Raw genomic sequence first — 19,973 nt, forward strand, 5'->3', positions numbered from 1 at the left:
ACATGCACCTTCCCTCCTCTCCCCAACCCCTTTTTCCATCAAGATTCTCAGATGCAGCTACACCCACACAGGCATGATTAAAAATCACGGAATCGACATCCTTTGATGAATAGAATAAAATTCCCCCAGGCCTTTCACTCAATTCATTCCGGGGCCATCTGATGTTTTAAGTTATGCAGTGAGCATTCACTGGCTTGCTTTCATGCTAAATACCAGAGCCTAAGGATTTCATTGATTACAGTTGATGTTTGATCACTACTGGCGTTTCATTACTCTGGAAATGAATACGTCAGGGACGCTTTGGGAGATGTTTTTATATAGGCGGCTCTGCGTAAAATTTCCATAGTCAAGGATGGCAGGTGCTGCATTAGAAAATTCATGCTAGGCAAGGCTTGCATTTTTAAAGTTCTTGCCACAAAATAGTTTCCAGCTTGTTTTCAGTGTCTGGCTCACTGCAGACATAATACTAACTACTCTAGGCAATACTGTAAAATGAAAGCGCTAGTCCACAGGGGAAACTAAAATATTTACCCAAAGGCCTTTGTGGAGGCAAAGAGCCTCTTGCATATTACATTCCCATAATCTCTGTAACATGATTACAAGACTTCAATTTGGGCATCGAGAGGTGAATTTTACAAAGACAAAAGGTACCATCATAAAAAAGAAATTATTTCTGACCACGGGGATTATACTAATGAAATAGTTGAGATTTTATCTTAGATCTTTAGCACTGTCATCTCGCACACATTTGGGGGGGGAATGTTCAAACCTATCCAGTATTTCTTTTTTTGGCTTTTTAGAGTCACACTCGTGGCATATGGCGGTTCCCAGGCTATGGGTTTAATCAGAGCTACAGCTGCTGGCCTACACCACAGCCACAGCAACGCCAGATCTGAGCTGCGTCTGTGACCTGCACCACAGCTCATGTCAATGCCAGTTCCTTACCCCACTGCGCAAGGCCAAGGATTGAACCTGCAACCTCATGGTTCCTAGTCAGATTCATTTCCGCTGTGCCATGACAAAGAACTCCCTTATCTGGTATTTCTTTATCATTAAGTATGAAGTGCACTGTCTGCTCCCGTTGAATATAATAGTTCATATTCTCTGTCTGGTGTCCTGGGACTGGGATTTGAGTATCACTTGAACAATGATGACTGAGACTCTAAATGGCTGTTTATTGGGAGGACCGCCATTAGTTCTCGTTCAAGGGCAGCTGGGGTTTACACTTACAGAGTTCCTTGCTTAGGCATGGACTTGGGTCTGCAGATTTAACAAGACACTTTGCCATTTAAGCTTGGGGTGGACTTTGGAATAAAAGACAAACAGAGAATACTGGCAGCATTAAAAACAAAAAGCCAGGTGCACGGTCCGCACACTTTATTGAGGAATCTGCAAAAGGAACAAAGTTAGGTCCCAGGAACGTAGCTCTCCCCAACCCTTCCCTGTTGCCCCCGCATCTACTTAGTAAAGGGGTTTTCAAGGATTCTTTTAGTAGGTGAGTGAAGGCTCCATGACCCCAAATTTACAAATGAAGGTAGAAAATACTGATATGGTATGGATGGGGGAAGGGACTGAAAGAATTACAAAAAAGTATGTACCAATCAGAGAAGCCAAGCTGACTGTGGACAATGTGTGAACCTTGAAAGAGTTTGTCTTTCCAGCTAATTTGGCAATAATTACCTTGAACCATATGAAGATGCCACCTTTGTAAATAAAAAATGGTCAAATATGGGGAATTTCATATGGTTCAAAATAACACAAAGAAAATTCTGTGTCACCGAGCTCTAGGTCCTGGCATGGTACTTGCCCTTGGCTCGTCCTCCAAATCTCCTCCACCACTTCTTTCTGCATCTCAGGAGACTTAATTCTGACTTATTGGATAAAGGTTTAGTTTTCTGTTCACCATTGATATTGGGAATTAATACGACCACCTCTGAGAGTGCTCAGAGCTCACCAACAAAGAGAAGCCCCGTTTTTCCACGATACTCATTTGGAAAAGGGCAGGGTCCTTTTAGGATTCCAGGAAGGTACCTACCAATGGCCACCACTACTTCTGAGATTCCACTTACTACTCTGTTCTTTCTTCTTTTTACAGCTGCACCTGTGGCATATGGAAGTTCTTGGGCTAAGGGTGGAACTGGAGCTGCCGCTGCACACCTGCACCAAAGGCATAGATAGCAACACCAGGTCCAAGCTGCATCTGTGACCTATGCCACGGCTTGCATCAATGCCAGATCCTTAACCCACTGAGGGAGACCAGGGATTAAACTTGCATCCTCACTGACCCTATCTTGGGTTCTCAACCCGCTGAGCCAGAGTGGGAACTCCCACTGGGTTCTTCTTGATCAGCTTCAACTGTGGTGGCCTGAACTGAGCAGGCAAACTCCAATACTGAGTCTACTGTCCATATATTTCAAACATATGGTGCCCATACTTATCTCTGTGTGTGTATGTAGGTTGTCAGACTATATCTACTTTTGTGCAGAAGTGTATTCTATATGAAAAAGAAAGGATACATTTTTTTGTAATTCAGATAACCGCAATATAAATAATTTAGTTCCAGAAATGCAGGATGACTCCAAAATGAATGGGAGCAGGATTATCTCACCCTTATATGAATTGTTCATTTGCACAAAAAGTTAAGGTTGAGTAAAACCACATGGAGGGAAGTGTGAGGCTTATTAGAGCATGCAAATGGAGAGAGAGAACTTACCACAGCCTGGAACAATCAAGACCAAAAGAAGAAAAGAGTAAACATCCACATTAAAATCTCGTTGGAAAGGAGCACAATTCATTTCATTTCCCCTGTCTAGTAACCAGTATCTCAGATGTTGGTTGGAAAAACCATCAGTCAGGCAAGCTGCTTTTCATGCCCAGAGTAATAATGCCAGTTCATTACTTTTTTTTTTTTTGGTCTTTTTAGGGCTGCACTTGCAGCATATGGAGGTTCCCAGGCTAGGGGCTGAACGGGAGCTGCATCTGCCAGCCTCCACCACAGCCACAGCAACGCCAGATCTTTAACCCACTGAGCAAGGCCAGGGGGTCAAACCTGCATCTTCATGGATAGTAGTCAGTTTCGTTACCGCTGAGCTACGATGGGAACTCCCGCAGTTCATTACATTTTCATTGGAAAGATCACCCCCCAAGGGCTGTAGACTCAAATCTGGGTTGGCTGAATGCACATCTTGTGTGCCACTTCTGTGCTGCTCAGTTAGCCTGTGGCCATTCCCGGGAAACCCTTCACTTTTCCCAACCATCCTTCAATTCCCACTTTTCCTTTCTGATAGGCTTTTCTGCCATTTTTCTTGCTAATCTTTCACTGAGGTCAAGAGTTATTTTCTCTTTATTGGTGACGAGCAAGCTATCATTTCCTTTCCTTTCCTGCAGGTTCCCGCATTTCTCTCTTCCCAATATATACTATCACTTCAGATAGTTCAGAGGCTTTTCCAGGGAACCCCAAATTGTCTGAATGAAGCATTTTTCTCTAGACTTTCTCCACAGTCCTGACGCTCCTGTGCAGTGGGGGAACTCTGTGCTGGATTTATTTGTTTATGGTAAGTGACTGCCCAGTGACACTTTCCTTTCCAGGGAGAGAGCAGCTACCTTGATTATTTCAAAGTTAGCTTTTAAGCTGCCTTGGGTGATTAGAGGATGATATATATTTTCCGAAAGGCTTCAGTGGGAAATGATCTAGAACTACCATGCTAGACTTGACACCTTCATTTGCAGCCTCAAAAGATTTTAGGGAAAGCAAGTAGCTATATGAGACCATGCCTTACATAAGGGGAGGAAAATAAAAGGAAATAAGAGAGTTGAGAGTAATTCCAACTGTGAAAATAAAAGAATGGAAGATTTCTCCATAAGAGTAATAGTCTGAAACATGGCTGCTGAAATATACTAGTGTTACAAACCTTCCTGGAAAGAAACAGGATGATGCCTGGGTTTATCCCACTTCAAGCACTGCTCACAGAAATTCCTAATGAATATATACGTTCACTTTACTTTTAGGCCAATGCTCTGGCTAGCTAATATCTTCAATCTTGTTCATTGTTTATGTGGTAGGCTGAGAAATGCCACTTTGAAACTGTATTGACCTGCAGTACGGGAAGCACAACAACCAGATCATGCTGTGCTGAGAAGCAGTGATGGTTTGAAAGGAGGACAAAAGAAAATGCATGATTTTAAAGTTAAAGGCTCACAGCTTTGATATAGTGGAGCCCCTAGGAAGTCTTTATTTCCTGGAATGCTATGGATTTCATTGCTTAAAACACATTCAATTAAATTTCACCTTCAAATAAGATATAAACCTATAATTAGCTATCATGGGGGAGGAGAAATGGAGAAGGAGGGTGCTGAATAAGAAGGGCCCTCTTTCTCCAAGAAGTTAGAAATCACTGTTTTGACTTGATCTGTATTAGGACACATGGAGGGCTCTGCTCTTTTTCCCTCAATTTAGTGCAGTCCTCTGGCCAAACACACAGACCCTCAAACCCAGAGGAAACTTGAATAGACCCAGACACATCCCCACCCCGGCCCCCTCAATCCTTGGCTCATGCAGTTAGATGTCTCATAAAGGACCAAAGACAGAAACCAATCATTCAGCGGGACTTAGAGGCCATGCTTCTTGTAGGAAACTTACCTGCCCATAAAATGCCACACGATAGTAGCGACCAAAGAGCCGCTTCTCTGAATTTACCACCTCTGCAACTTTTAGATACGACCGATGAATGTCATAGTAGAGATCTGATAATTTCTGAAACCAGAAAGGAAAGGGTTCATGAAGACGATGCTGACCAAAAAAAAACCAGGGAGTTTCTAATTTTCTAATTTTGGAAACGATAAGTAATTCTCCAATGTCATGAAGGCTATTTTTCACTAACTTCTGGGTTTAGAACACATACTTTGAAGTCTCTCTGCTTCTCAAAGACAGCAATGATGGGCTTGTTGACATCAGCGATGAGTTCATATCTCTCAGACTTCCAAAGGAACTCCACACACATGTACAGCTGCTCCACCAGGATGTTCTGCAATTCCCCAAATGGAAAGGAGATTTTTTGCATGATCAAGAGGGTAGTTTAGCCCGGAAACTTGGTGCCAAAACTGCTGCACAGTCAATTTTTTTCACAGTGGGATTTCTGTGTTTCCTATCTTTGTGATTGGCAGTTACATCCATCTTGGAAGAGATTCTTGGATTCTTCTCTTTCCATCACCTATTTAGTCCCTCAAACTTGCTAATTTGTATCTATGAAAAGTATTCAGATCTGTCTGGTTCTTTCTAACCCCTCAGTCACTGGCTTAGATCACCCCCCTGGTTCTTCACTCCCAGACCCCTGGAGTAATCTTTAGTCTAATGTTTTCCCTGGCCTACTGGTTCCAGTGGTCCTATGAGAGGCTCTTCAGTAATTTTTCTGAAACATAAATCTGACTGTGAGCTCTCCACTGTCCTAAACCTTTGTAGGAACTCCAGTGTCTATGAACTGCTGTCCAAATTCTCATGCATGGCATTGAAGGAGCTCCACAAGCAGGCACCAGCCGCCTTGTCAGTGGCACCCTCTTTCAGCATCCTGCCACTGACTCGGTGCTCTGGCTGTACCATACCATACCATGCCATTCTTAGAATACTTCATAACTTGCACTTTTTTGCCTGGGTTTTTGCTACTACTATAAGAAACATATTCTCTCCTTTGACACCTTCAAGTCCTATAAAATGTTAAGACCCCGTGCAAAAATCTGGAGAGCTTCTATTTATGTCCCATTCTTCTCCATTTCAACCACTTTCATGTAAAATATTGTTCATTTTTTAATTGCAGCCATATTTGATGCTTAGACCTACAGTTACTGGGTCTGAGACTGGTTGCTCCCCACCCTGAAGTAAGTTTGTCTTTTCTCAAGATTCTGAACTCATTGAGAGCTGGAATTGTTTTATTTATCTTTGTCTTCCCAAATAAATTTGCCTTATTTATTTTTGTCTCAATGTTTCACATACACTAGTGGTCTAGATGTTCAACTGAATCAAAATATATATTCTTTCTAAAGCAAGTGGAAAAAAAATATGTTTTTGCTATGCCTGGGGCATGCCAAAGTCCCTAGGCAAGGGATTGAACCTGCACCACAGCAGTGACCCAAGCCACAGCAGAGACAACCCTGGATCCTTTAACTTCTAGGCCACCAGGAAATTCCACAAGTGGATAATATTGTTGAAATGTTTTCAACAATGTCTATTAAGAAAAGATTTTAAACATTATTTGAAATAGTTACTATAAATATGTAGTTACATTGACTATTTGCAATGTACCTAAATTAATCTATAACCATATGTAAAATTTCACTAAAATCTACCCCACATTTTGTTTTCTGTATCTTTTAAAAAAACTATATAATATTATGAATAAAAATTACCTTATGAAATATTTTATTTACTTGATGAAGGGATCTCTACTTTTTCCCACTGGAATTGTTTCTAAGTAAATTCCTGGTAGAAGACTTCTTTTGATTACAAAACAACAACAACAACAACCAAAAACAGGGTTTGCATACTAGAGGGTTTTCTATCGAGACTAGTGAGACTTTTTGTTCAAATCTATTTATTAATAAATTTTCTGGAGTTCCCATTGTGGTTCAGCAGTTAACAAATCTGACTAGCACCCATGAAAATGTAGGTTCGATCCCTGACCTTGCTCAATGGGTTAAGGATCTGGCATTGCCATGAGCTGTGGTGTAGGTCACAGATGTGGCTCAGGTCTGGTGTTGCTGTGGCTGTGGTGTGGGCTAGCAGCTATAGATCCAATTGGACCCCTAGCCTGGGAACCTCCATATGCTGCAGGTGTGGCCCTAAAAAGCAAAAATAAATAAATAAATAACATTTCTAATGCATTAAAGTTGTGACCAGCTCAGAAAATCTTCAGCCTCCCTTACCACATTTACCAAAAAAATTTTATGTTTTATATATCTCATTTACCCAAGGACCAGAGATTTTATGTTTTATAGACAAGCTGATGATACATATCTTGGAGAAGTAAAGTTTAGTTTGAATTTTCATTGAAAATTATGCTTTATCAATGGAATCCTATATCTATTATTCTTAGTTTAATTTTAGCCTGCATTTTATTTATCTATTTTTTTTTTTGTCTTTTTGCCTTTTCTAAGGCTGCACCCGTGGCATATGGAGGTTCCCAGGCTAGGGGCCTAATCAGAGCTGTAGCCGTCCGCCTACGCCAGAGCCACAGCAACGCGGGATCCAAGCCGAGTCTGCGACCTACACCACAGTTCACAGCAAAGCCGCATCCTTAACCCCACTGATCGAGGCCAGGGATTGAACCTGAAACCTCATGGTTCCTAGTCAGATTCGTTTTTAACCACTGAGCCATGACGGGAGCTCCTTAGCCTGTATTTTATTTTGCCCAAGTCATGGTATAGAGTAACTTTATTTGATTTCCAAATAAGATTTTCTCCTCCCTATCAAGCTCAATGCTACAATCAACACAACTCAACTATCGTACACTCGATAATTCTGGTCTAACCTCATTGTATGGTGTGTCTTGCATTCCAGAATCTTCTTTCATTGCTCCTTCTTCTTTAATATTTGGTGTAATGCTCAGAAAAGCCGGCCAGCCCATAGAGAACATGCCTTGAGAGAACCAAGCAAAATGCAGCATTATTATTTGAGCCAAATCCTCATTGACTTAGATAATGCCTTACTTCATGGCGCTACACATGGTGGTTATAAAGCTCACACAGTCAATGAGATGGTTAGACTATGACTGGTAGTAAATACTCTTTGCCAGGCAGCCAATATTCCTCTTTGTACAACTTCTGTATTGTTTTCAGGTGACCTGTTTTCTATAAGGAGCTGGCATGGGATTATGCATGGGATTGATGTAGCTCCAGTGTCCTGGTTTAGTGAGCCTCTTTGAGTCCGTTTCCCTCATTTGTTAAGCCAGAGACATTAATATCTATCTCAAAAGAGGTTAAAAGGATTCAAAGCATTAATATTTGAATAAAGAACACCTGGTATCATTAGTGCACTGTAAAGACAATGCTCAATATTCACGAACTTTCACTCTTTTGCATCATCTAGAAAACTCAAATTTTCTAAGCATCTTAGCCATCAAGAACAGAAAAGATCTGGATCTGCAGACGTGTATATGAAAGCAGTTAATAATGCATGATACCCCCAGGCAAAGGATCAGACCTCAATGCCAGTGAAGATGAGAGGTCAAGAGCATAGCCCTGAAGGACAGACCAGCCCTTCACCTTTGGCCCCATCACAAGGCTCACCAGGAGCTTGTTAACTTAACTTCTTTTGGTTTTCTCACCTGTAAACAGGAGGTGATAACAGCACCTAACTCACAGATTCCTTACTGGAAACTAACTGATATATTGCTTAGTGCCTTCCCTGGAGCAAGTGCTTTTTAAGTTATTGTTAATACTTTTGTATCCATTTTTAATAATCACATCATTAGCTATATAACTATATTATCACCTCCAAAACAAGCTAGAAATGGTAAGGATAATAATTATTGCAATTGAGTTCTTGCACTAAAAAACTCTACTTTCCTATTTTATTAATATTTTCCTTTGGTAATTAAGCACATTAAAATATATGAGAATTGATTGTGGCAGGAAAAGTCACGACATGCTTCTTGCAGGATGATGATGGTTGTTAGTACAACTGAGGAAGCTGGGTTTTATGGAGTCTATATTCACCTGTACAGTTGTCCCTCAGTATTTGTGGGGGATTAGTTCCAGGACACCCCCTGCCAAGACATCAGGTATCAAATTCCACAGATGCTCAAGCCCCTTATATTAAATGACATTGTATGCTCATATCTCTGTATCCATGGTTTCACACTGATGGAAGATTGGTTGAATTTGCAGATCTGGAACCCCTGGATACAGAGGGACGACTGTATTCTTATATGTCCATTGGGGTGAAGGCACGGTTTACTCCCCTGACTTAGAAACATCACAGTATAAAAGTATACGGAAGACTTCAAATAAATGCCATTGAGCTTTAGATATATGCCAATGAATCAGATACATGCTAATGCATCATAAATAATCACCTTCCCTAATTTAACAAGTACAAAACAAATACAGCTGACCCTTAAAGAACAGGGATTTGAACTGCATTGGTCTGCTTATATGCACATCTTTTTAAATAAATACATACTGAAACATGGCTCGGTCTGTGGCTGGCTGCATCCATGGATGTGGAACCACAGATCCACATGTGTAAGGCCAACTATAAAGTTATACGTAGGTTTTCTGACTGGTGGGGTTGGGGCACTGTATATACCGTATATACGCTTCTCAAGGGGTGTATTATTCCAATATTGCTGTTAGTCTAAATGTATTTAAAATTTTTTGAATGTTACAGATTCATACAACATTTTGGGCCATAAGGGTCCATAACTCCTCAAACTGACACCTAGTTTTATCAGGTTTCTCCAATTTTGTTTTCAGTCAGAATATAAAATAGTTTTTATGGAACCATATGATCTTCAATTACGGTAAAAATTACATGTGGAAGAAGGGCATACTGAATAAAACAAGGATAATTTGATGACTTGTATATAAAAATAAGGCAAAATTGGAACATGTGAAACTGAGCAGAAGACTTAGGAATTTTATCATGGACATGACTGATAAGGCCAGGTCTGGTCCCTTCTCCAAGGCCAGCAAATGGGTGACCTTACTGTCTTAGAGTTCACTTTGGTCATTTGATTCAAATGACTCGGTTTGCAAAACCCACTGAAACTCTTTAGGAAATATATACACATTGAAAAGAATCAGGGACCGTGGAGTTCCCATTGCGGCACAGCGAAAACGAATCCAACTAGGAACCATGAGGATGCGGGTTCAATCCCTGGCCTCGCTCAGTGGATTAAGGATCCAGCATTGCTGTGAGCTGTGGTGTAGGTAGCAGATGCGGCTCAGATCTGGTGTTTTTGTGGCTGTGGTGTGGGCCGGCAGCTGTAGCTCTGATTTAGACCCCTAGCCCGGGAACCTCCATATGCCATGGGTGCGGCCCTGAAAAGACAAAAAAAAAAAAAAAAAAAAAAAAAAAAAAAAATTAAGAAAAAATAAAAGAATAAGGGACCATTTATGTTCCAATATATTGTAGCCGAAGTTGATTTACCTTTTGTTTAGGTATTTTGATCTTAGCATCGACAGATTTGTTTTTTCTGTTGTTCTTACACTGAGTTTTCCATTCCATTTTGAAGGTTAAGACAGGGTTTCAAAATAGAATGAAGTACATAAACTTTGAGTCTGAACGAACTTTTGCAAGGGTACATTGCCAAATTTCTTTTTTTACAAAGAGTAATTCTTTAGCTATTGTTACAAAATTTTTATCAGATGTTAAAGATGGATATGTTTAATGAAAGGAAAACCATACTGTAAATGATTGTTATAAATTATTGGAATCAGTGTATGCTTTAAAAAAAGAAAATAGAACTTGTTGGTTATAAGTATAGTCCTATGTATACACTATATTTCTGTCTCCAATTCTGCACCCCTTATTTTGAATAAACAGTCATACTATATTTCAAAATTAAAATGGATTTCTTTTGCCATTTTAAACAATTCATCAGTTTTAGAGTAAAATCCTGAGGGCAGACTAGCATGTAAATTGGTAGCAAAACACGGCTCCAGTATTGGCTAAGATGCAGTTCCGTTGGCTGAGAACGTCTTAGTTTTCTAAACGTCGTTGAGTTTGAAGGGATTGGGGTTTCCCAATGGTAGGAATTTTGGGTTTTTACAGAGTACGTTATGTAGACCTAAGACAGTTCTGGCTTCTAGGACTACGTTTAAGAGTTTCGCTGAAGTACAGTTTAAGCGGCAACTTGAGTTCCTGGCACTGTTGGGTGGGGGTAAAGGAGGGCAGTTAGGTCACTCACTTCCTCCACGGGGACTTGTTAGTAATGGGTTGCTATCACAGGGGTGGATGTCCTCCGGGAGCTGGGATGGTGTGCAAAGCTTTTCCATTTTCCAGTAACCTATGGCAGTGCAAGATGAGGTTAGCACACTCTCACACGTTCATGTTAATTCAAGATCATGAAACTACAAACTGTTAACCGATGAAGCATTCTCATTTCGAACCAAGAAGCGCACCAGTTGGTCTGATGGTACATCCAATAAACATGATAAGGGTATGAAAAGAGAGAGTGAAAAAGCACAGCATAATTAGAAATATCTGTGCGAACTAATGCTGCTTACTAAAACACTGAGGTTAATAACATTTAAAATGAAGAGAGAGAAGTTTCAAGTTAGGTTTTGACATACTGATTTCTGGAATTTCTCCCCTCACAGGGTCATCTTACCCCTTCTTTTCAGGTATTCTGCAATGAGGGCAGCTATATGGATGTAGCACATAGCGGCCTGGAATAAAGAAGAGAAGAGTTTGAGAGGAAGGCACACCTTCCATTTTACGATTTTTCTCATCAGGACTGATCTTCCAAGAAGAGTCAGTCTTCCAAGTCAAACTATGTGAAGAAATGCTTTTAATGACAGAACTGAAAATAAGAATCAATTAGGTTTCCAAAAACTTCACAATCAAGAGTAAAATGTGTATTGGGGCATTTTTTTGGTTTATTTTTCTTGAGGAAGTTTCCAGGTGGGTAAGCTGGCCTGAAGAACTTTGCCATAGAAGTTTTATGGATTTTCTTTTTCTTTTTCTCTAAATGTGTATGTGTGTGTATAAACATACGTACGTACATATGCACAACACACACACATACACACACACACACACACACAGATATATATATAGCTCCACAGTTCTCTTTTCTTGTTAAACTATAAATCATAGCACCTGGATATCAATTGGAAGTAAAAATAAGCTGTCTTAACTTTTTCTACCTCTCGTAATGGCTTCCTCCCCATCTTTGAATTTCTATGGCCTTTAAACAGGCAGCCTTGCAGGTGGCTCCCGATTAAACAGTGTGACCTCATGCAGCTTGTGTGCGCTCCTCCCAGATTGTTTGAGTGACTTTTTACTGTTCTTTATTATCTCTTGCAAGCCCTTGAACATTGCTAAACACACACTAGACCTTGACCTATTGAAGAGTCCAAGTGACTTTCGCTCTTCCTTTTGAATGTTTATGGAGGTTTTCCTCTATTTTTAGGGTAGGCCAAGGGAACTGGCATTTCTCATTTTAGTCCTCACCCAACTGCTGCCAAGGGAGGCCTCTGGTCAGATCTACTTCCATCCCAGAGTCCCTCACATGTGTTTAGAAGAACTTCAAGTTTCCTGGCAGATGAATCTCTTCCCCAAGGGGGCACAATCATTGGAATAAAGCAGAACTTCCCAATCTGGTGTCCAGAAGACACTCGGGTGATGTGAATTGCTGGAATCCACCCAGCGTTTTATTGCTTTATTTATTTACTTATTTATTTATTTATCTTTTTAGGGCCATACCTGCAGCATATGGAAGTTCCCAGGCTAGGGGGCCAATCAGAGCTATAGCTGCCAGCCTACACCAGTCACAGCAATGTCAGATCTGAGCCACGTCTGCGACCTACACCACAGTTTGAGGCCATGCCAGATCCTTGACCCACTGAGTGAGGCCAGGGATGGAACCTGTATCCTCATGGATACTAATCAGATTCATTTCTGCTAAGCCACGATGGGAACTCTCTACCCAGTGTTTAAACAGACTTAAACAAGTTAGCTATTGATTTATAACCTTCACACAGTTTCTTCTCCTCATGTGGCTCTTAGGAGTGTTAAGCTTTCCACTGCTAGTTCAGACAAGCTGCACACGAGGCCAGATTATCCCCAACCTGAATTTACTTGCCACGATGGCGAGTTTACCCATTCAACTCCCATTTCACGGAAGAAGTTTTAACACAGAGAACAATAACTTATATGACTCCTAATTTCCAGACACCCTTACAACCCTCCTCCTCAGCCTCAGACTTTTAGCATTTGGTTCTGCACTGCACTCCTACAACTGCAGCTGTCCCCATGGACTTTGGCCTTTATTGGACATCATTTATGTGGCGTCAGGCATCCTTGAACCTTACATGCAAATTTAATGCACATAACATATAATTAGGTCATATCCACATTAGTGGAGAAGCATGGTAACTTTTTATATTCCTGCTGTTGTAAAGGAGAACCCAATAATGCTGATAAAAAGGACAACATCGATAGAGAATCACTGAACCTTTGCTAATCACCTCGGATAAATCTCCGTTTCTTGCATGAATCTTGGCCATGCTCTCCAACCAGGTCCTCCGGAGCTCGGGAGTGCTTGCATAGGAGTTTGCCAGGCTGTACTGGAGGTCCACCAGCATCTCAGGGTCCTTCTCATGCTCCTTCATCTGAGCCGTGGCCATCAAAACAGTCCTTATACGTTTAGTCAGATCTTTCACCTCTGCTGGGAAATTGCTATTCTTTGGAAAAGAGAGTGCCTAGGTCATTACCTGCTTTTTTTTAAAAAAAAAAAAATTTATTTTTTCTATTATAGGTGATTTACAATGTTCTGTCAATTTCTGCTGCACAGCAAAGTGACCCAGTCTCACTCACACACACACACACACACACACACACACTCTTTTTCTCACGTTATCCTCCATCACGTTCCATCACCAGTGACTAGATATAGTTCCTGGTGCTATACAGCAGGATCTCATTGCTTATCCACTCCAAATGCAATAGTCTTATCTGTTTAGAATTCACAAGATCACTTACTTCAAGTTGTGCTATTAGCTATGGCTTGGCATCACAGTCTGGTGCAACCTATAGAGTGTTTACAAATATGTATAGTCTTTCTGTGCAGAGTCTCTGTATTGTGATTGTGTGATTTGAAGCTGAGTTGAGGTAGACTCCATTTGGCCTGCTAGCCTACCTTCTTCTGGGAATACCATGCTGACTGTCCTCTGACATTTGCTGACATCCTCTCAGGCTCTAGTGCATGTGAATTGAATGGGTCTACTTCATTCCCAAGCACCGGGGCAGGGGGTGGGGTGGGGCACATGATACTGGACTGGTCCATCAATCATATTCTTGGATACCCCAGGCCACAGGGATTGGCATAGGGATGGGCATGTGATACAGGGCTAGACTCAAGGGATTCGGTCCTGGGACTTCGATTGGTGCTGCAGAACAAGGAGCTTTTCCCACTCATAGAAGACTACCAGTGTCTTCAGAATTTCTAAGAGAGTGAGCTTGTGGGGAAAGCCTGCTGTGAAAGAAGTAAACAAAGAGGAACTTTGTGAGACAGAGAAGCAAAAATAGATGTCGTCGGGGAAAGGGATTTGCAAACATCATTTTAGTCCCCTGGGTTCAGCCTGCCTGACACCAAGGCTCTCCTCCTGGACGTTTTAGTCTAATGACTGAAAGATAAGTCTCCAGAAAGTTCCAAAAGATAAAATGAATTTGACCAAGAACAGGATTATGAGAGAATCATTGTATTTCTTGATATTTGTGGTTAGTTTTCTTATTACGTATCTTTCAACCCCCTATTTTGGAAATTCTACCTAACTGATTACATGTTGAAAGTGTAAGAGGTGATTATCCATTGAAACAAGCAAATTGAACATAAATACTCAAAGTGTCAATAAACACAATACAGAATTTGTATTTTTACGATTTTGATGTCTCACAAACAGAATTCGGTGTAGTTTATTCCCAATTTTTTTTTTTTTTTTTTTTTTTTGTCTTTTGTCTTTTAGGGCCACAGTGGCAGTTATATGGAGGGTCCCAGGCTAGGGGTCCAATCAGAGCTGTAGCCGCCAGCCTATGCCAGAGCCACAGCAATGCAGGATCTGAGCCGCGTCTGTGACCTACACCACAGCTCACGGCAACGTCAGATCCTTAACCCACTGAGGGAGGCCAGGGATGGATCCCATGTCTTCATGGATGCTAGTCAGGTTCGTTAACCACTGAGCCATGACAGGAACTCCCACTCCTAATTCTTAAAAAAAAAAAAAGTCCAAAAAGCATTTCTTACTTTCATTTGCTTGTCTCCATTAGCAAAATTATTGGTAATTGCAAGGGAATGCTGGAACCGCGAGCCTCCAATCCCAGCATCAGCTATTAACTGGCTTACAGCCTTGATGAGCTGAAAAATAAAAGAAAAATGAAACCTCAAAGGTGAGTAACTCCGAAAGAGTAGCTGTAAAGAAATCCATTAAGTTGGATGAATGTATCATTAATTTCTCCCTGTAGGCACAATAAATGAATTCAGAATCTGGTGGGATTGGCACCTAGAAACCGTCATGGTTTCATAAGTTGTGTAGTCTGTCTGATTTCGATTCCTTGGCAGAAGAAGGGAAAAGTACAAGTGGAGTCATGGGCTCTGCTGGTTTCTGCCCAGCTGCCCTCTTCCTATGCCTCGGCATTGAGAGTGACAGCACCTTTAAGGAGGAATCTGATGGAGGAGTTGGTAACCGGTTGCCCTGGGAACAGCAGGCTTTTATTGATGCTGAAACAGATGAGTGGTTTCACCAACATGAATGAAAATCGACAGCACTTACTTGTAAGTGGGACCGGACAATTGACTTCTGCTTGTTAAATTCAAAATTCTTCCTCATGAAAAAATACAGAAGGGCTGAGGCTTCCGTCTGAGTTGACCGTGACCTGTGGTTACAGCACTTCAGGACTTCATAGCAGAATGATCCACACAGGTCGGCAGGTCCTTGGAAGAAGGCCGAAGGAAACTATGGAAACAGAAGTGCTGGTGAAGTGAGCACCATTCCTTCACCTTGCTCTATTCATTTGCATATTTTAAAATTCCTTAGAATGAAATTTCTTTCTTTTTTTTTTTTTTAACCAAGACCTTTTCTTTCATTTGCAGGTGAAAGAGGATACAATTTTATTTACTAAAGTCTATGTCGGTATTTCTTTTTTTCCTAGAAATAATCATGCTCTATGTTGTAAGTATCCCTTGCATCAATAACGAATGACTACCCAAGGCAAAGGAATGAGAGTGTTGAGTAGTTGCTATTCACCCAACATTGTAAAACCACCGGGGTCCTCAAAGGTGGTCTCTATTATATTTACTTTAATGTGGCACCTTTAACGTGGCATGAATGGACATCACAGTGGATGGTGAGCATTTTCACTCACTCTCTGCCACAAACAACGGAACCCAATGGCTAGACGTGAATTTTATTCCCTTTTGATATACAATAGATAGGACATCAGACTGAGAACTTCATTTGAGACCACGAATCAGTTTAACAACATCAAATAGTCTAATAAACCAAATAAACTAAATAATTAGTCTAATGGACTAATAAAACTGGAAGAAAACAAACCTTCCTTCCACACTGAAAGATGTAAGGATTACTATGTGTTTACTGTCAGTAGTAAACACTTCACTGAGCTTTTCCCTGGAACCTGAAGGACCCTTACCTTGCATACAAATAGCCTCAAGGAGGCAAATACGTGCTTCAGTGCTGTGGCTGATTGGTTGACTTGGAAGAAGAGCATGTAGGTATCAAAGACCCTTTTCATCGTTGAATTTTGACATTCAGATTGTTGAAGTTGTCTCTGGAAATTTAAAACAAAAGTTATTGAGGATGAATGAACAGACACCTGTATTCTTTCAAAAAATATTCACTCCCTGGGAGTTCCTATTGTGGCTCAGTGGTAATGAACCTGACTAGTATCCATGAGGATGGGGGTTGAATTCCTGGATTTGCTCAGTGGGTTAAGGATCTGGCATTGCCTTAAGCTGTGGTGTAGGTCGCAGATGTGGCTCGGATCCAGGGTTGCTGTGGCTGTGGTGTAGGCCGGCAGCAACAGTTCCAATTCGACTCTAGCCTAGGAACCTCCATATGCCGTGGGTGCAGCCCCCCCCCCCCAAAAGAGCAAAAAATACTTTTGCTATGAAACTACTACATGATAGGCACAATTCTGGAAATAAAATACTGATTAAGAAGGTCTATGTTCTTAATGAAACTTATAGAGCAGTGACTAAAAAAAATTACTAAATAAGAAAATAGAGCAGAATGATAACATGATGGAAAGTAATTGCTTTGGGGGGTAGGATAACTTTATATAGGTTGGTTAAGACCTCTCTAATGGATGGATTGACAAGTGAGCTGTCTATCCTTTTGAGATTGAAAAAGTAGTCATATTCTCACTCCACCCAGCTTGTCTGACAGTAAAGCAGGAGAAATAAGGAAGAAAGAGTGCTTATTATTGGACAACAGTGAAATATGTCCGTGTGTATACCAACTGAGCACTAGCCTACTCTGATAACTTCTGAATCTTGTTTTTAACATGTTCTCCACTCATACTCAGGTTGATTTATGTAAGGTTCGTAGACTTCGGAAAATATTTTAAAAATGTGTTTTTGTCAATGCATGACTTTTCCACCTTTCATTTATCATGTTGTGGAAGTCGCTATGGTCACACTCACCTGGTGGACTTGAGTGAAGAGGGCTAGCAGGTCTAGAATAGTCAGGCAAACCTCTGTAGCGACATTGGCCTCTGTGTCCACATGGTGCACAATGTCTATTTCATTGGAGTTGCCTACAAAATACAAAATAGAAAATGCATTAACGACTAAGACAAATCTTTGTATCCTTTAAGGAACTTTTTCTTTTATAACATAGCTGCAAAGGAAACCAAAAAAAAAAAAAAAAAAGACAACTTACAGAATGGGAGAAAATAGTTTCAAATGATGCAACTGACAAACTGACAAGGGCTTAATCTCTAAAATATACAAACAACTCATTCCACTCAACAGTAAAAAAGCCAACAACCCAACGGAAAAATGGGCAAAATACCTGAATAGACATTTTTCCAAAGAAGATGTACAGATGGCCAAAAAGCACATGAAAAACTGCTGAACATCACTGATTATTAGAGAAATGCAAATCAAAACTACCTCACAGCAGTCAGATGGCCATCATTAATAAGGCCACAAATAACAAATGCTGGAGAGGGTGTGGAGAAAAGGGAACTGTTGGTGGGAATGTAAATTGGTACAACCACTATGGAAAATAGTATGGAGGTACCTCAGAAAACTAAATATAGAACTACCATATGACCCAGCAGTCCCACTCTTGGGCATATATCTGGACAAAAGTTTCCTTGAAAAAGTCACATGCACCCATATGTTCATTGCAGCACTATTCACAATAGCCAAGACATGGAAACAACCCAAATGCCCATCAAAAGATGAATGGATTCAGAAGATGTGATACATATACACAATGGAATACTACTCAACCCTAAAAAAGAACAAAATAATGCCATTTGCAGCAACATGGATGGAGCTAGAGACTCTCATACTAAGTGAAGTAAGTCAGAAAGAGAAAGACAAATACCATATGATATCACTTGTACCTGGAATCTAATATAAAGCACAAATGAACCTTTCCACAGAGAAGAAAATCATGGATTTGGAGAACAGACTTGTGGTTGCCAAGAGGGAGGGGGAGGGAGTAGGATGGGCTGGGAATTTAGGGTTAATAGATGCAAACTACTGCCTTTGGAATGCATAAGCAATGAGATCCTGCTGTATAGCACTGGGAACTATATCTAGTCACTTGTGATGGAGCCTGGTAATGTGAGAGAAAGGAATGTACATGTGTATGTGTGACTGGGTCACCTTGCTGTGTAGTAGAAAATTGACTGATCACTGTAAACCAGCTATAATGGAAAAAATAAAAATCATTAAAAATAAAAAAAACCCATAGACCATGTTTACTAGTGTTTTGATAAGTAATTGATTAAATCAAAGTACTTCCATTTGTTCAACTTCTCTATTGGCTGAAGCAAAAACACAAAATGGAGTTTTTAGTGGGTGCTAAAGACTAAATGTTTGTGTCCCCCCAGATTTATATGTCGAAGCCTAATTCAAAATATGACGGTAAGAGGTGGGGTTTTTGAGAGTTAATTAGGGTTGTGGGAATGGCGCCCTCAGGAATGGGATTAGTGCTCTTTTAAAAAGGGACCCCAGAGAGATCATCTCTCTGTCATGTAAGGACACAGCAAGATGGTGGCCACCTGCAAACCAGGTTTTCACCAGACATCAGATCTGCTGACACCTTGATCTCAGACCTCCCAGCCTCTAGAACTATGAGAAATAAATGTCTGTTGTTTTAAGCTCCACAGTCTGCAGAATCTTATTGTCTCAACTCAAACCAAGACAGTGAGTGTACCCTTTTCATTTGTCAGTTATCGTTTCAAAGGACCGGAACAGTCTGTTTTCCATTATTTCTCACTTCTTTCTCATTGATTTAGCCATTGGGAGAGTTGTGTTTCTTTCATAAGCAGTCTGGATCATGTTATATGCTCCCCGGCTAACAGACCAAACGTACAGTCTCAGTGGATAGTCTGCATAAATGGCCTCCTCAGAAAGGTACTACATGCATTTGCAGGTTGAGGCATACACCTACACACTACATGCATTTGCAGGTTGAGGCATACACCTACACACTACATGCATTTGTAGGTTGAGGCATACACCTACACATGGTTAACTGTGGTCACATCTTCATAATTGCTAACATTTACATGATACAAAACACTGGGTCTCATATTTTGCTCATTCACACCTGGAATGTGTGCACCCCTGAATTCAAGATGACCCGCTTACTGCTTCTAGGATTTGGACAACTTTCTCCTCTTCCCAAAGGGCAGACAACAAGAATCTGGTTGAGAGAGGCTGCCATAACCCTCATGAGGCCAAAGCCACTTGTTTCCAAGGAACTACCCTGAACATATTATATTGAGAGCTTTACTTTCCCCCACTACTTTTTTTTATTATCATTGATTTACAATGTTCTGTCAATTTCTGCTGTAGAGCAGCGTGACCCAGTCTTACATATACATATGTATTTTCTTTTTCCCACATTATCCTCCATCATGTTCCATCACAAGTGATGGGATATAGTTCCCTGTGCTGTACAGCAGGATGTCATTGCTTATCCACTCCAAATGCAGTGATTTGCAGCTACCAACCCAAACTCCCTATCCATCCCACTCCCTCCCTCCTCCCCCGGGG

At 40.8% G+C, this 19,973-nt stretch overlaps 1 protein-coding gene across 50 annotated transcripts in view; it reads right to left on the bottom strand.

Annotated features, from left to right (window-relative positions):
• DOCK10 (dedicator of cytokinesis 10) overlaps nucleotides 1-19,973 on the bottom strand; it is a 276,098-nt gene that overhangs the window by 16,989 nt on the left and 239,136 nt on the right. For 23 of the 50 annotated variants that reach the window (XM_021074807.2, XM_085001300.1, XM_085001299.1 and 20 more), the window contains exons 41-50: nucleotides 17,379-17,491; nucleotides 16,367-16,504; nucleotides 15,487-15,669; nucleotides 14,961-15,071; nucleotides 13,186-13,401; nucleotides 11,325-11,382; nucleotides 10,902-11,000; nucleotides 7,521-7,627; nucleotides 4,902-5,024; nucleotides 4,640-4,753 (exon numbers count right to left, since the gene is read on the bottom strand). In XM_021074807.2, coding sequence (XP_020930466.2) covers nucleotides 4,640-4,753; nucleotides 4,902-5,024; nucleotides 7,521-7,627; nucleotides 10,902-11,000; nucleotides 11,325-11,382; nucleotides 13,186-13,401; nucleotides 14,961-15,071; nucleotides 15,487-15,669; nucleotides 16,367-16,504; nucleotides 17,379-17,491 — 1,262 coding nt within the window. The remainder of the gene's footprint in view (nucleotides 1-4,639; nucleotides 4,754-4,901; nucleotides 5,025-7,520; nucleotides 7,628-10,901; nucleotides 11,001-11,324; nucleotides 11,383-13,185; nucleotides 13,402-14,960; nucleotides 15,072-15,486; nucleotides 15,670-16,366; nucleotides 16,505-17,378; nucleotides 17,492-19,973) is intronic. The other 27 variants (XM_085001312.1, XM_085001308.1, XM_021074816.2 and 24 more) reach the window with 3 other exon arrangements.

Source organism: Sus scrofa, chromosome 15 (genome assembly GCF_054392235.1).
Source record: "Sus scrofa isolate SSC_HxYL_T2T_F1_AM1 chromosome 15, Sscrofa_HxYL_maternal_Yorkshire_Landrace_v2.0, whole genome shotgun sequence".
NCBI lineage: Eukaryota > Metazoa > Chordata > Mammalia > Artiodactyla > Suidae > Sus > Sus scrofa.